The sequence below is a fragment of the Melozone crissalis genome, unplaced genomic scaffold (genome assembly GCF_028551555.1).
Source record: "Melozone crissalis strain CALT ecotype California unplaced genomic scaffold, PUWL_Pcris_2 ptg000027l_1, whole genome shotgun sequence".
In the NCBI taxonomy this organism is placed as follows: Eukaryota; Metazoa; Chordata; class Aves; order Passeriformes; family Passerellidae; genus Melozone; species Melozone crissalis.
This window is the reverse complement of record NW_026535805.1, coordinates 47,118,631-47,135,235: the sequence shown is the minus strand read 5'-3', so window position 1 is coordinate 47,135,235 and position 16,605 is coordinate 47,118,631. Positions and strand designations below refer to the sequence as shown.

The following is a 16,605-nucleotide window of genomic DNA, read 5'->3' as shown; positions in this document are numbered from 1 at the left end:
GCTGTCCCTGGCTGCCGGGGGAGGCGCTCACACTGCGCCGCTTCCCGCTACGGCCGCGCGCCGGGCGGGAAACTTTGTCTTTCCCTGGGACAAGCCCAGCGAGGAGCCAGGCGAGGCGGGGCGGGGCACGGCTCCCGAGCTCGGGCAGGGAAACCCCCTCAGGGCGGCACCTCCGCCCCGCCGCTGCCCGGGACCGCGGCATACACCGGGGCCAGGCCGAGCCGCCCGCCCCTCAGTGACGGCTCCCGCCAACCCAGCCCGCCCCGCCCCGCCTGCCGGTGAGAGGCGGGGCGCTGCTCCCGGTAGTGCGAGAAGCGGACCCGGGCGGCTCTCCTTCCCTCGCTCTGCCGGCGATGAGGGCAGGCGGCTCCCGCAGCCCCTTGCCCGGCCCTCCCGCTCCTGCTCCGGCCGCCTCCAGCACGGCAAGTTTTGAGGGCGGCCGGGTGGGCGCTGCCCCCAGCGCGTCCCGTCCCGCTCAGCGCCGGGCAGCGAGGGGTGCGCTGCGCTCCCGGCAGCCGAGGCGGGTAGCGCTCCGCGGCCGCCCCGCTCCCCCTCGGTACCTTCAGCGGGGCCGCCCCGCTCCCGCCGCTTCCCGCTGCGCCGAGGCAGCGGCCGCAGCTCCCTCGCCCGGCGGGAGGAGCGGCTCCGTCCCCGCCCCTCCGCGCCGCTTCACGCCCGGGCCCGGCGCGCCCTGAGCGGGGCGGGGCGGCGGAGAGCAGCCGGGGCCGGGCGGGGTGCCGGGGCGCTTCCCGCGGGAGAACCGGCCCGCCCGGAGCAGGAGCAGGAGAGGGGCGGCGAGCCCGGCACGGGGCGCTCCGTGCTCCAGCTGCTCGGCCTCTCGGGAACGAAAGATCCGCCTGCGGGCTCTCCTGCCGCTCTCTGCAGCCCGTGGAGAGAGACGCTGCCCCTGCACAGCGTGGGGGATTGCGAGGCGGGATAAAGGGGGCTGTGGGCAGCGGCAGCCTCGAGGCAGCTGAAGCTGCTTCCTACAAGCTCCCTCTCCACCCCCGTGGGTTACACCTTGAAGTCTAAATTTGGCTTTTTTAGAGCTGCACGACAAACCACCACTCCGCCTTCTTCATGAGGGCGTAACAGTCTGAGGAGTTTGGGGATTTTATTCTTAATGTAACCAAAAAACAGGGTTTGCTGCAGGCTCTAAAGATTTTGCTTATGCCTAGAATTTGAATAGATTCTCATCTGTATTTTTTTCCTGCGTATAACAATCCAGTGACATGCTCTACAATTATTTGAAATAGTTTGAGTTTTAGCTGATGCTATATCAAAGTCGTGTTCCAGGCTATTACAATCTGGTTTAAACCCAGAAGAGCAAAGAAAACGAAGTCCCTGTATATCAAACGTAAAGAACTTTGAAGGTTCAAAATCTATCCAAAATACATTATTAAAAGCAAACGAAGTTAAATGTTGGTGTGAAAAAAATGGATATATTTTATTTAATAGTAAAAGAGGGAAAGAGAAAAAAAGAGAAAAGAAACAGAGACGTGTGCATGGGGGATGGAGAGGACAGGAAGAGTGACAGAGGTTAGGTAGAAACATAATGCCCTTCTTAGGGTCCCAATGATTGTCTTCTGTTTTACTTGCATATTTTCTTGGTACCTCTGAGAAGATATTTCAATCTTTTTCATACATTTGTTCAAGTCCTGCAATATCACAGAGCACAACTTAATGTCCCCATACTTCAAAGCGTTGAGTGATCTTAAAACTTTTCTCCATTGAGCTTCTCATTCCCAGGCCCTCCCATTGTCAGCCTGTATTAATGATAATGAATTCTTGATAGGCAATCAAAACAAAAATCACTGTCCATGTAAGATCTTAAGCAAAAGTGTACTACAATAACACCAATAGTTCTATAATAAAAACATATCAAAAGAAATGTACACAGTTTGTATTTTAATACAAAATTTTACAGTTGGTGGAGGGATAAATCAACACTTCTCAAACCAAAATGATATCCTTTAGACGCCTTATTATCAAGTTATGATGTATGGCTTTAATATGTGAAGTAACTACTTTAGTGCCTTAATAAAACTAAGATAATTAATTTCAATGTCTAGCATGCTGAGTTTTTTTCCCTCTCATATTTAAATTTTAATGAATAGGAAAGCTGCAGTGGATACTTCACCTCTTGACTATATTATCTTACTATCCATGAGTTCATCTGAAGAATGTTTGGCCGGCGAAGAAGGGAATGGTCTTGGAATGTTTGGGGAAAAAGTTTGTGTGGAAGCTCACAGGTGCTTTAAATCACAGATTTCTCTGAATTGCTACTCCATGTGCTATCAGAAGAGGATTTCTGTATAGGACTCCTGTCTGATGAATCAGTGGGTCAAATATTCAGTTACCTCACCTGCATTGTTTGCAAACACAAACTTCAGCGTAATTGTAGATGTTGCCTAAATCCTCACCTGAAGGAAACAGTGTTTCCAGCAAAAGACTGCTTCATGGGGATTATAAAGAGGAAGTGTATAATGTTTTAACCCCAGATATGCCTCTAGAAGAAAAATACATTTTATTTTATAAAATGGTCCTGTTGTAACCAATGTAATAGATTCAGCTGCAAAGGCACTCCTGAGATCTGCACTTAAAATATAAATTGATCACTATGAAAATTCAAAACAAGCTCTTTGTCTGGCATACGCTTTCAGTGTCAACTTTAATCAGTTTATAGTGCTGGTTTTGCAAGCTACAAACCCAGGCTGCTAATTTCCAATAATGGGACACAGTTACTGCTGCACATTTGTTAGCAGTTACCTGCCTCCTGGTAGGGCAGAGCTGTCATCTCTGTGGATTTCTGGAGGTGTCCACGTGTGCTTCCTCAGACTGTGTTGGCAGCCTGAACAACCAGTGCAGCAGTATGAAAAACAGTGCAGCTTCCTGCAACTGGGGCAGCTGATTTTTCAACTACAGAGCAAGTAGCAGATGTTGGTATGTAAAGGCAGTGATCAGGTAGTGGTTCCTACAAGAAAAAGCTAGAGTTATTTATCAATTTACTATTATCTCATAGTAACTAGTAACTGTTATGTGCTTAGCTGAGTAATGAAGAAATGTTTGCTCAATAAGAAGTTTTCAAAAAATGTATGAAGCCCTTTCAAAAACCCATGGATAGCCTCTTTTGAAATCATGGTGCAAAATGGACAGGGAAAAGTAATTGTTTCAAACTAGTGGATGGAGACAGTGCTGGCAGTTACCAGTCTGAAAAGCTCTCTTGTCCTGGGCTTGGAACACTTGCCTGGTTTGGCTCTGCTTTCCACTTGGAATAATGGCTTTCTTACATAAACCATATTACTATTTTTGCTTTGAGGTCCCTCCTGATAGTCCTGTGTGGTAATGAAGACAAGGACTTAACCCTGCTCTGTTTTTCAGTTTTACAGAACACAGTGTGTGCCCTCAATGTCGGTTTGTTCCCGCAGAGTCCAGAAGTGCCCATTAATGCTGTGGTCAGGGTGGTGGCACAGGGTGCAGTTTGGACACTGGCAGCAAGGCTGCACACAAGCTGAGAAGGGCTCAGGGATCCCACAGGTTAAGGAAAGGTTTAGACCAGGCAGCAGGAATATGGCTGGATGTTCACATGGCTGTGAAACGTGGACTCCAGAATATGCCCTAAGGTGTGTCCCCTGGCAGCTGATGCTGAGGCTGCCTATGAACTCATGAATCCTTGCACTTTCAGCTTTTTCCAGAATACCAGGTACTGCAAAGATCTGGAACACAGTGGCATTGTCATCAAGCAAGTTCCTTAATCCCAAAGCCAGATACCGATTTCTTTTACAAATACATTTTACAGAGTTCTCAACGCCATTTGGAAGAAAACAGAATTTTTCCTAGTTTCCTCTGGTTGTTTTTTGGGCATTTGATTTTTGGTCAGTTTCGGGACTTTTTTTTTGGCTGCTTTTTTGGTTCGAGGAGACTGATAAGGCAGTGGTACAAGTGCTGAGCATGGCAGACATGGTAACTGAGAGTTTCTTAATATTCAGATGCCTACTAGGAAAAATGGGCACACCTTTGACTGAATAGGTAAATGTAGGGATCATTATCTTTGTATTCCTGTTCAGTTATTCATTCCATACAAGAAAATCTTCAAATGAAGTTGAAGATGGGAGAAGGCAGCTGATCCCTTGCAAAGCATGCAAGAAAAAAATACACAACACTCACTTCAGAACATTGTAACAAAATGATCTAGTGAATTTTATTTTGGGTAACAGCCAAGAAATCTGACATTTTGCCCAATATGGCTTTCTTCTAAAATTAAAAAGTTGCATATACCTACAGTTGAGTCCACCAGCTACAGAAAATCCGATGTATACATTTTTAATCCATGGCAGCATCACCAGAATACAGCTTTCAGTGGTGTTTTCAAGGTGAATTATATGATAGAAGTTTTTAAATGTGCATTTAGAAGATTTTATATTGTTTATATGAAAACATACAAATTTTTCATTTATACATATAGTACATATAAAACTCCTTATAATTAGCAAGTATCTTCATCTGGGTATTTACCTTTGTGCATATAGCAAAAAAAGGATGCAGTTAGGGCTTTAGATGAAATATTAAAGTTCAAGACCTTTGTATATGCTAACTAGAACCTTATTCAAATAACTCAAACATATTTTTTTCCTGCTTTTAAAAGATAAGAGATTTAGCTTAAAAATACATTCATAAAACAAAGAAAATATTCTCCCTGAGACTACCAGTGTGAGTTAATTTGTGGTAATCTTTGAATGAAAAAATATAAAAAAGACAATAAGCTCTGGTTTTCTCTATGCTGCAACAAATTTCTTGAGCAACACTGACATCATAAAAGGTATAGATTGGGGAATCATGCTCACTAGCTGAAAAACAGTTTCATATATTAGTTTAAGAAGAAGGAAAAAATTTAATATAGACAAGGGAAGGTAACTAAGTTTTAATGAAAGACCTGTATCTGTATTAATGAGAAAAAGTAGTGTAGTTGGTATTTGGTTTTTTTGTGGCTTCTGTTTTTTTCATTTCAGACATCAATTTTATCCAAAGCAAGACTATATGCTCATAATGTAGATTCTTGATTTACACAGAGAGACCTAAAACAGTTTTCTAAATATTTCAAGCATTTGTTTTTGTTAATATTCATAAAAGAAATACAGAACCTGTGGGAAGAGTTTTTGTTTGAATTCAATGATAAAATCTTTGATTAGAACTAGGTGGTGAAGTCTCATAAGGAACAGGTAAGGAATCAACCCCCCTCCCCAATGAACAGCTCCTGGCTTGTGGCGTTTTTCATCTTCTGTCAGAATCCATCTGTTCTGAAGGCCAGCAGCTACACTAGTTTTGTTTAGCATTCTTCCTTTTAAATGTTAGCCATAGAAGGTTTTTAAATTGCTACAAAGTAACAGAACTGGGATGCATTAAACATATCCCACCCAAATTGGAGAGAGTGAGAGATATATATTTTTCCTTTTACAGTTCAAGTTGTATTTGTAGTAACCATGCAATTATGTCATTTGGGGGGAAAAGCCTTACATGAAATCAAAGTAAACACATTTATAGGAAAAAGGGGGGGAAAGCATTATGTTTGTTCTACCAAAATTTATTATGTAGTAATTACAAAGTTCAAAGATTCTTCATGTTAAATAAAAATAATAGTTATAATTACACATATTGTATAGTACCATGTCAGGTGATTCCAACAAATATAACATGAAATACAGTGCAGTTTCAAATCAGAAAGACAAATACTTTCTCATTCACAGTGTTTGACAAATTACAGGAAAGCTTGTTCACATGAGGGTTTACTTAGGTCATGCTCTTATAAACAGTCCACACCACGCTGTGCCACAAAGACAAATCATCTCTCAGAACGTAAAGTATCGGGCAAACCACTCCTGGCGCTGTGGGTCGGGGGAAGCCACTGGTGAGGCATCACTCTGAGGAGGGCTACATCCACAAAGAGAAAAAAAAACAATTATCCTACAACTACGTGAAAAGTACAACTGTTAGGAGAAGAAAAAGAAAATCAAAGAGTATTCAGTAAGGAACACAGTCTGTTTTTCCATGGATTAATTTATCAGTGTGCCTTAGGATGTGATTTAATGTCTCCCTATAGAATCTGTGATCATCCACTCCATTGTAGAGCATCAGCAGCACAAGTTCAGTTCAGAAGCCACATTAGAGGGTGGGCAAGTAATATTTTGGAAAACATAATTTTAAATCTCATAAAGAGCTGTAGTTTTCAGGAAGAATAAAAATAGTTTTCTTGGAAAAGCATGACTGTAGAAGGTCCTCTTTTAGCATCCTTTTCCTATGGTAAAGGTTATTTTGAAAAATATGATGTCAACATCATATTTGTAGACATGTGCTCACAAAGACTGGCTGGCAACTGAACAGAAATACACACTTTTGTAATAATACCCATCACATCACTAGCAATTGTTCATGCACACACCTGAAATATGCCAAGATACTAGAAAAAACAAACTGCTGTGCTGCAAACAGCATTTGGCTCCTCTTTGAAAACTTTGCATTCTCACAAAATGAGCAGGAAAGAATAATTTAAATTTAATTACACAAATTCCTTTATCAATAAAAATTGGTAATAAAATAATTTCTACTATAGGATAATACAGAGCACAAAACATTTTAGAGTGTAAACTCCAGCATCACAGTCCATGGGGTCATGCACATGCATGTTTATAGATACCTGAGCATATTCATGCACATAACATGCACAGGAAAAAACATAGCAACAGTACTTTTTTTTTTAAAGAAAAAGGTTTTCTTGAAAAATATTGTTTTCCCTTATCTATTTTAGATTCTATTATTTGGTTCCCTTTATAATTAGCAGTTGCCAGGTATGTGATCTGTTGCATTAAACCAAAGGAGAGAGCAAACAACAAGCTGTGGAAACACATTTGTGGTTCTACATTTCACTTTAAGTTGGCAACTTAGAGGTGAGAGATCAGCATCTGCTAGATTCAAAATACAGCACTTCAGTGCATTTAATATGTGGGCATATCAAGATAAAAGATTAAAATTCTGCCTGTAAAATGCCATTTTTAAGTTATTCAATTCAGTAGATTATTTTGTGAGAGAATTACTTGAGACTTTAATGCTGGTTTTGATTACTGGAAGCTCAGCATTAAGCACCCAAGCCTGTGCATTTCCTGTTGCTGTAGTAAGGTTACTCCTATGAAACAATTTTATATAGGTGAGGAAAGAGGAAACACAAAACATTCACCTAGCACGGAAAATAATTTTCTTATATAAAAATCATTATCCTATATTACTAAATAAACAAACCTTCGTGCTAGTATCAATTCCTAAATGAAAACCAGTAAATAACACAAACATCTAAAACAATTGTTCATATATGTAAACAATTGGAAGCACATGAATTCTGTTAAGGTATTTATAAAGGTTTTCAAAGTTCAAGGCTTAGGAAAAAGTGAGAGACTACTTCACATTTCAACAAGGTCTACAATAAAAAGGAATACTATAAAGAGGTTATAATTATAACGTAAAAATTAAAAACGCTGTAAGAGTACTTGTACCTCTGAAAGGCTGATAGAGCAAGTGGGATTCAGCTCAATAAGAATAGCAAATTTTCCAAAGTTAAGCAAAAAAAAAAGATTGGTGAGGCAGTGCTCACCTCAAAAACGTCTTGGGCTCTTTGGGTGGCATTGGCTGTGGTAGTGGTTTGCTGCTGCTGAACTCAATATCGTGGATGGGTGAGTTAGGAATGGGGTCCAGGCGGTTTGGATGTCCATTGCCCACCACTCCGCTAGATTCCAGAGCACTTAGATTGGGGACACTCACAAACCTGTTTGTTGATTTATCGTTCTTCTTCTTTTGCTGCATTAAAAATAACAAACGTAAGGAAGGCTTCTTGCACCGGGACAGATGAGGACATTGCCTAATTTAGAAGTTTTAGTGATGGCTGGCTTGGAGGTTTTTTTGAAGGAGAGGAATTGGGATAGATTGGGCTCTTTTTCCAGTTGTAGTCTTCTTTTTGCTTTGACCTGAACACCACCAATTTTCAGAGAAAAATCGAATTTCTAATCAAAATGATTAGGTTGTTATGATTTAGTGTAATAATCAATGACTTTATCACATGAGTATATGATCTTTCAATATAACATTTGGGTTATATTGAAACATTGGTTCTATTTAAACATGTATTGCTTCTATTTACACATTGGAGATTGACAATATTGTGGAAAATTTCCTTTCTGTCTGTTAAATCTTTCATGTTTACTTAAATCTTTTCTTCATATCCATGAAACAGCTCTGCTATCAAATGCAATTACAGCAAATTTAAATGATAAAAAACCGGGTCTTTCCAACACATTTCACTCCATCACTGAGGCACATTTTGGTAACTGGACCATAAAATCTAGAAAAGCACCTACACTTCTTTCAGAGCAATTACACCCTCTCAGTCAGCAAAGCATTGTAGCAGAACAGCTAAAGATAAAAATATTACTGTACAGAAGTCCAGTTTCTTGCTCAAAGAAAAGGCCTGGCTTTGATGCTAATACAGCTGCCACTTCTAGACACCAGATGGCACAATTGAACATGTTTTTTTCCAATACTCTGTACTTCTCTTGACAGTATTTCAAGGGATTAAAAATCTTTAGGAAATCTATTTTTATTTCACTATTTTACATTCCAGAACACATCACACAAGAGAGTCAGTGATCCTCTCTGTTTTTATAGATATTTTAATGCAGAAGGATGTTTCAAATAATTTTATCACTTTCCTTTTAACTGGCTGTCTGACAGGACATGGTGTGTATTTTCTGACTTCTATCACACTTTTCATGTCCACAATAAAATACTAAAATTCAAAGTGCCTTATTTCCAAAAATAGGAGTTTTTGACATACCCAGAGCAATAAAAAGCTTCCTTGCTCAAAAATACAATGAATTATGTATTATTTAAATATATAATAAAGAATTACTTATATGCAACCCTAACAAAGCAGCTAGGAGAAAAACCCCTTAAGAGCTTATTAACTACATATATGTGAACTAAATAAAATGAAAGAGAAGTGGAAACTCATGTTGTTTCTATATAATATTTTCTAGCAGATTTCTACCTGAAAACGGAAAGTTGTTCTATTCGAGGGTGGGCACAAGTTCAGCTGGAGACAGAGTCCAACTGTTTGTTTGCACTTTCTTCTCTCAGGCTCTCTGCTAGCTTTAATTTCAGTGCCTGACCTCTCCAGTGTTGGCAGATGCAAATGATACTAATTACAGACACATACTTGTGGGTGTGTTTGTCAATACACAACTGAAATACCCTGACAATTTAACAGAAAGCTGTAACAGAAAACAGTGGGTTTTAAGCATCACAGTGAATGATCATCAGCTACAAAGGATTAAACTAGATTGTCCCATATATGTCTGCTGTAGTAGCTGAAGAGACAAGAAATAAGAAGAAATAGTTTGGTGAAAGTAACCAACTGTATGTAAAATACACTTGGCAGGACAGTATCTGCTGTAATTAAAACAGTGTGTTAAACAAACTGTAGTTAAATCTGTGTGCTTCACAGGTGGCTCATATCTGGAAAGTGTATGTTATCCACATAAGTGCTTAGAAAAATACTACAATTTATATAATATTCTCTATGAAACAATCTATGCTTGAAACAGTCAAATCTAGAGAGAAATTGTGTGAATTGTTTCCATGAAATTCATGCAAAGTATTAAGAAATTTTAGATGTAACAATGTAATACTACACTAAACATTGCAGAAATTAGAGTAGCTCTAACACATACTGCAATGGCTGCAATTTCGCATTAATATGCAAAGCCTGTAGTAACTCATAACTTGTCTTTTTTTTTTTTAACAAAAATAGAAAAGAGAATCAGAATTTCAGTTTCTTTGTAATTCATTCTCCAATAATACAGTATGTGCTTTGAAAAAATAACATAACATTGTCCACAACTCATGAAATGACAGCTCAAAATGTACCGGTGTACAAGACACTTCTAAAGTCTAAACATTTTAAGTGATAGACGCATATTATAAAAATATGTGAATTATCACTATGGAAATCTGATGCTGAAGTACTTTTCCCAAACACTTCAGATTTCACACAAAACATAATGTTATATACTAAATGGTTACATTTTACATCTTTATTAATGGATGGTTCAGACAGACTTCCAACATTTTCAAACAACCATTGAAACTGTACCTGGAAGTCCTGGTATTGTCTTGAATGGGCCCAAACTAATTTCTTTTATGCAGTTAGCATAAAAATTAGGCATCCAGATAAGGGGGATTTGCTGAACTTATGAAAATCATAGGAGAATGTTGACATTTTGCAGCAGAGTTTGTGCAGAAGTGTGAAATATGCTGATCTGATGTGAAAATGCAGTAAGGGTGGCTAAAAAACACAGCCTGATCTCAAATAATAGAGTCAGACTTCCTTCTAAATAACCTGAGCCTGAACCTTGATCACTGAAGCTCCTGAGCATCTGAGCCGCTCAGGTTGTGCCCCTTGGGTTTTAGCCTGCGCTTCAGAACCTTCCCAGCTTCTATCTCTCCAGCTTCCACTTCCCCTTCCATGCAAGTGAAATAACCTATGGGTTATCACAAGGAGGAAGGAAATGTCAGAGCACTCACTCCTGAAGTGGTGCAAAGGAGGTACCTTTTTACACCACTTATTTAGGTACTCTATGATAATCTATTCACATTCCTCAAGAAGGAATGCTGCTGGCTCTTGAACCCGCAGGAACGCTACCAGGTCAGTGTGTACAGTAGCCTTCCCTGGCTGTCATTCAGCAGGATGGAGAGAACTGGCAAAGGTTGCTAATGAATTGCTTTCACTTGCATAGGTGGTGACAATAACTGAGAAGGCTAGATACTGACTTCAGTCTCCTGCAGCCTCCATGGTCCATACTGGTTTGCCATTCCACTTCTCCAATCTTACTGTATGTCTTTCCCCCTTCAGACTCATTTCATGCCCTTCTCACGTGCTTCCCCTTCCCCTTTTCACCCTTATTCCCTTCCTTTTACTGTCCCTTCACCCTGTCTTTCTAATAGTCTTCTACTGAGTGCTTCCCAAAAAGTGCCAAGTGCCCTTGCACTTTCCATAATAACCAAGAAAAAGTACAAAACTAAAACCAGTAAGGGGTGTCACTGCTCTCTGTTGCATGATACAGTTCTACCCTCTATTGCCTGTCACTTTTCCATTTTAAATTTGCAGTTTTGTGATAAGAACCTGTGTTTTATGTCACACATGTCAAGCAAACCAGGGCAACAGCATCAGCGTATCTCTCAACAACACAAAAGAAACAAACCTACACAAAAATAAGTAGACAAATGGAAAACTATGTTCCTTGTTTTAACATGTCTGTTAAGAGTGATTTGTGTATAGATGCAGGCACACACACATAGACATATCTTTTCTTTTTACTGTATCTTTAGATTTCTATTTCTTTACTTTAGCAATGAAGTCCATGGAACATACCTTCACCAATGGATTAATAACACCAACATTAGGGCTTGCATTAAACATTTTGTTGTAGTTAGTCTCCCTGTTTACTAGCTCCAGCTGATAGAACTTTTTGTCCTCCTAAAAAGAACAACAGATAGAAACTCCTTTTTATGCATTTTCAATCAGTTAGTGGCCAAATCTGCCTGTAAAATGGTCTCAAATGAATTTATGATTACATTTTCAAATAAACTGATAACTCTAAAATTTTCATTTCATGTTTATATATCATTATGTAGAATGATCTAAATAATTTCTATTTATGCAGTTCCGTGGTCCTGAGAGTGAGCACAGCCTACTGGATAATGTACTGCAAAAGACTCAGTATAGTTAAATTCTTATATTTACTCAATTTTAATTTCTTCATTCCTTCTTGCTTCTTAATTGGGATCTAATCAGACTAACCCAAGCCAGGGTGTTGTGCCTGAATTTGGGAAGCTCAGTGGGTCAGGATCTTGGTCTTACAAACCTCACAGAAGAAACTACTTCTTATATGGCTTACATGGCTGCCTTGTCCCAGGATTGGAGGCAGGAGACATCTGATAAAGCATGTACCAAAATACTTCTTGTAATAATGTATTATGTTTGATTTTGGGAAACACTCTATCTAATTAGTTTTACTATTATGAGTCATTGAAACCAGAGGAATAATGTGTCAAAGAATATGACTAACATGCTAGCAGGATTGGTTCTTTAAATACATTTCAAACACTTTGAATCAGATTAACTTTTGTATTTGTCAAGATATTACACCAAGAGAGCATAGAAGTCTTACAATCAATTTCTTTATGAGTTGGTCCCGCTCTGCAATTAGGTCTTTCAGTTCTGAGATAAGCTGCAAGTCTTCTGGTCTTGATTCTCTGTTTTTATATTTTTCTTCCATTTCTTCTAAACTTTATAGAAAAGAAGAATATCCCCTTTAGCCTGATCCAGTGTTAAATGAGTGAATAGTCACATTTTTGATAAGTACAAAAGAGAATTCAGGGAGTAAAAACAGAGGGTGACCTTCTTACCACCTTGAAGGAAATTATTTTTATGTTCTCCTTCCACTTTAGATAGTTAAGAAACAAAAGAAACAAAAAAGCCCCAATAACTGTAACTTTTGCTCCAGCAGCTAAGAATTTAGGGAACATTCTAAAAACTTAACATCCTTCCTCTGCATGCATTTTTGGAAAGGGCCACTTGTAAGTCAGGCTAAAAATAACACATTCAAAACCACAGCATCTTCCTCAGTTCTTGTGGAACATACTGGAACAGAAGATACCCAGGAACACTGAAGACTAATTGGTAACTCCTCTCCACAAAAGCTACTTAGTACCATTAGAGAGGAAATAAAGGAATGAGCTGCAAAACAAAAGGAATAACACTTGGATATTAGGATATCTAATGTAACAACTAATAAACATTTGAAAAAAAAAACTAAGAGGAAATTTGAAATGTCTGGTGGGAAAGCATTAAAGGAGAGAAGTGAAATAAGCCAACTGAGAGAGGAATTGTACAAATAACCACATAAATACCCCTTTTACTTAAAGAACAGGTTTTGAAGACACGACAGTTTCAAGTTATTGTGTCTCCTTTAAACTAACAACATGCTCATGATGCTAAATATAGTTCCAAAAGAAAGTACTTAAATATGTCTCTCACATATTCAGCCCTCATGCAGATTAGTGAACCAAGTATCAGAAGAGATTCAGGAAATTTAACAAAGTTACTGAAAACAAGAAAGGAAATCCCAATCAAACTCTGAGAAATGTATGAATTAAATTGAATCTAAATCAGGTCAAGCCTAATTCCACAAGAATTAAACAAACTGTAGACACCTGGAAGCAGACCTAATTTTTCACTTCAGATAAATATTTTCTCTTCAAAAGCAACTATGAGATTTTACCTTGATTTGCAGCTGAAAAACGAGTTAATATTAAATGATATAGATAGTTTAATAACCTTCAAATAACCTGTACATATTTTGAGGAGATTATATAATGTAATTACATAAAACAATATGAATGAGAACAACATGATTCTTTTTACTTGCAGAGAAGGCATCTGACTCAGCAGAACAGAAATAGCCTCAGCTGGCTTAATTTTTGTGCATACTTTTTATGCTGGGTTAAGCTATTATACATAGATCCCCAGAGTACAGTAGATAGTTACACACAGCTGTAATTTTATTTTCAGGTATTTCAGAGAACTGGAGTTTTTTTTCTGTTTCAAATAGATAATTTGTAATTTTAAGACTTTAGTTGTAGAGCCTAATTGATGACACCCACTCTCAAGCATTCCAAGACACGTTCTCCATTCCACAAACATTCATGAGGCCATGCTTTAGGTAATGCTGAACCTGGGAACAGTAACTTGAGAAACACCTGCATAAAACTTCTCTGGGTTGGTGAGGGTGTGTGTGGGTTTTTGGGTTTTGTTCTGGCTTTTCGTTTTGGGGCTTTTTTTTTTTTGTTTGGTTTTGGTTTTTAAAATTTGTTTGCTTTCCTACATAGTTTCCTTTTTGGACAGCTTGTTGCTCCAGTGTGAACAGAGAAATAACACACTGAAAGGCAGGTCAGGGCACCCTGGATGATGCTTGCTGATTTTAGGCCAGTGGCTGCTTCCTCAAAGCTCTAAATTGAGCAAAAGCAAGGAGCAGAAAACCAGCTAAATTCAGAAAACTCCCTGCCACTGAGAAGCAAACAACAGGAGGTAGCTTACACCTAATTTATTGAATGGCAAGGTACCACATTTATCAGGGCGTAAGAGCATGCATGTGGACAAGAACAAGGGGGTGAAAACTAGAATTTTATAACCATTTTATTTGAAAGCAAATTCTGAGGGCTCATTATCCAGAAAAAGCTAGATGCATTTTGGCTTTACTGTCCATTTGTAAGTGATACTTATTTAGAAAAGCTTCCTATTTTTCAAAAACATAGAACCAATTTCTTCTCTCTGCCATAATTCTTCCATGCTGCAAACACAAACTCCTTAGTGACAACTTTGTGGCAGGAAGCCCTCAATGTGCTATGAAACCTGAGCCAGAAACTTTGACCAAATGGGTAACACCACAGAGACAGAGAATGAAGGATGTGGAAGACAGGAAAACACTGGTTGGTGACACACTATTACATCACTTCTGCCACCATTAATCTGTGTCTAATCCCTGGTGGCATTTTGATTCAGACAAACTCTTAAGCCTCTGTTATTGTTATGCTCATACAATCCACATCAGACACTAATTTTCCTTATGCTACCACACCTGAAAATGTTTGCATCACTCCTGCTACAATCTCACATCTCAGCAGTCATAAATACTGTACTGTTTATAAACTTGTAGAAAAAATTATTGTGTTCTCAAAACAGATGTATTGAAGTTTGAGAAAGAAACCACTTGAAATACTGTTTTCTTCAGTTTTCTAGGAACTGCACAAATTTAATCTTTCCTACCTGAATTTTTTTTTCTCTCAAATCCTTAACAACTTAGCCCACTACATTCCCCTAAAGATTATAAAATTGTGGTGCCTAAAGAATGCAAGATTAGCCCCCATACTTTATTGAGGTATTTCTACATCTGCATCTCTATAGTATCTTCAGGACTTTACGGTCACCAGAATAAACTATTCACTCAAACGCAGCTACATACAATTCTTTTTAATGCAACAAAACTTACGAAATTTGTAAAGCTGAATTAATTTCCTTGAGCAGCTCTTGGGTCTTATTAAAATCTGTCAGCATGCTTTGTTTCTCTCTGATGTGATCTGCTGTCAAGACATCCAGCTCTTTCTCATGTTTCTTGCTTAAATCTTGCTCATGCATCCTGTTTAATTTAGTTTTTGTTAAAAAAAGAGTTATTCTAGAATCAGACTTTTTTGTTCATCATGATTTTCTGCCATGCTTCTAATGGCTCTTACATAATATCAGTGAACACAGAAAGAATTACTGATTCATCAAAGCCTACTACTTACTGTTCTCCAATCTTCTAGCTTATTTCATGGTAAATGCATCTCCTTTAATGCTTTTTAAAAGAAACAAACATAATGAATTTGAAAAAAAAACCAACACCTGAGGGAACTGCTACTAAAATATGCCAAAATGTGTCACTGAAATGTCATTTAACTGCACAGCATAGTCACTAACTCTACCAGTAAAGGGCAGAGCTTTACTAAAGAAGACTAAATGATATGAAACATGACTTGATTAAGAGGATACATTTAAAACTGCAAACAGTAATTTTTTTATAGTAAAACGGTAAGCGAAACAATACAGGTTTGAATTTAGAGTGGAAAAATTCATACCTGATCTGTTGGTTGGATTCACTGTGTATTCTAAGAATTTCTTTCCCTTTAAATTCTAATTCCTTTGTCAATGCACTTATATTTTCATGAAGATGCAGAATCTCTTTGTCGAGTTCAGCTATATGATGGTCTCGGTGTCTCAGTTCATCTTGTAGATCTGATATTCGGCACAAAAATTCTTTTTCCTATGATATAAGTAAAAGCAGCAAAAAATATTTTAGATAAAGCTCATTTATAGATAAATAGGCACATAAACTCATTTATAGAGGTGATGCTTGCAATACTTGCTTTTGGAAGAAAACATTTAGAAGAATTTCCCATCCAATAGACATTTTTTTCAGTTTTTGAAGCTGACACAAATTATTATCAAAGCAAAGGGCTTTTATATTGTGTACAAGTACACAGAAAGAAGAAATCAAAGTTATGTAATAAGTGATTTCCACTTGCAAGAACACATGATTATCACTGCCTGTTAAAATTGGGGTAGCTCATCACTACCTGACACCCACTCACACAAGAAAAAAAAACAAGTATCATTAAGATCCAGGGTCTGAACATTTCACTTTCTCTGCCTCATCAGCATACAATCCAGAGAAACATTTTTCTCCCTTACAGACCCATTCAATGGGAGAAAATTGCTCAAGATGTATGCCCTGCACAAACAAACTGATTCTGAAGTCTCCTATCTTACAACCATATACATAGGTCATAAATATCTTACAGCAGAATATGTGCTAAAAAGTTTATGCTAGATTTATATTGTGTCCAATAAATCAAGAAAAGCCTTCCTTTTTTTGCATAAGAAATTCCAATGAAGTTAATATCTGGGAA

At 38.4% G+C, this 16,605-nt stretch overlaps 1 protein-coding gene across 7 annotated transcripts in view; it reads right to left on the bottom strand.

Moving 5' to 3' along the window:
* Window positions 1-4,167: 4,167 nt before the first annotated feature.
* FAM184A (family with sequence similarity 184 member A) overlaps window positions 4,168-16,605 on the bottom strand; it is a 74,085-nt gene continuing 61,647 nt past the window's right edge. For 2 of the 7 annotated variants that reach the window (XM_054279326.1, XM_054279327.1), the window contains 6 exons: window positions 15,775-15,959; window positions 15,150-15,296; window positions 12,270-12,387; window positions 11,471-11,575; window positions 7,640-7,842; window positions 4,168-5,928 (listed from right to left, as the gene is read on the bottom strand). In XM_054279326.1, coding sequence (XP_054135301.1) covers window positions 5,847-5,928; window positions 7,640-7,842; window positions 11,471-11,575; window positions 12,270-12,387; window positions 15,150-15,296; window positions 15,775-15,959 — 840 coding nt within the window. In that variant the 3' untranslated portion in view covers window positions 4,168-5,846. Of the gene's footprint in view, window positions 5,929-7,639; window positions 7,843-11,470; window positions 11,576-12,269; window positions 12,388-15,149; window positions 15,297-15,774; window positions 15,960-16,605 lie in introns of those variants that run through there. The other 5 variants (XM_054279329.1, XM_054279330.1, XM_054279328.1 and 2 more) reach the window with 4 other exon arrangements.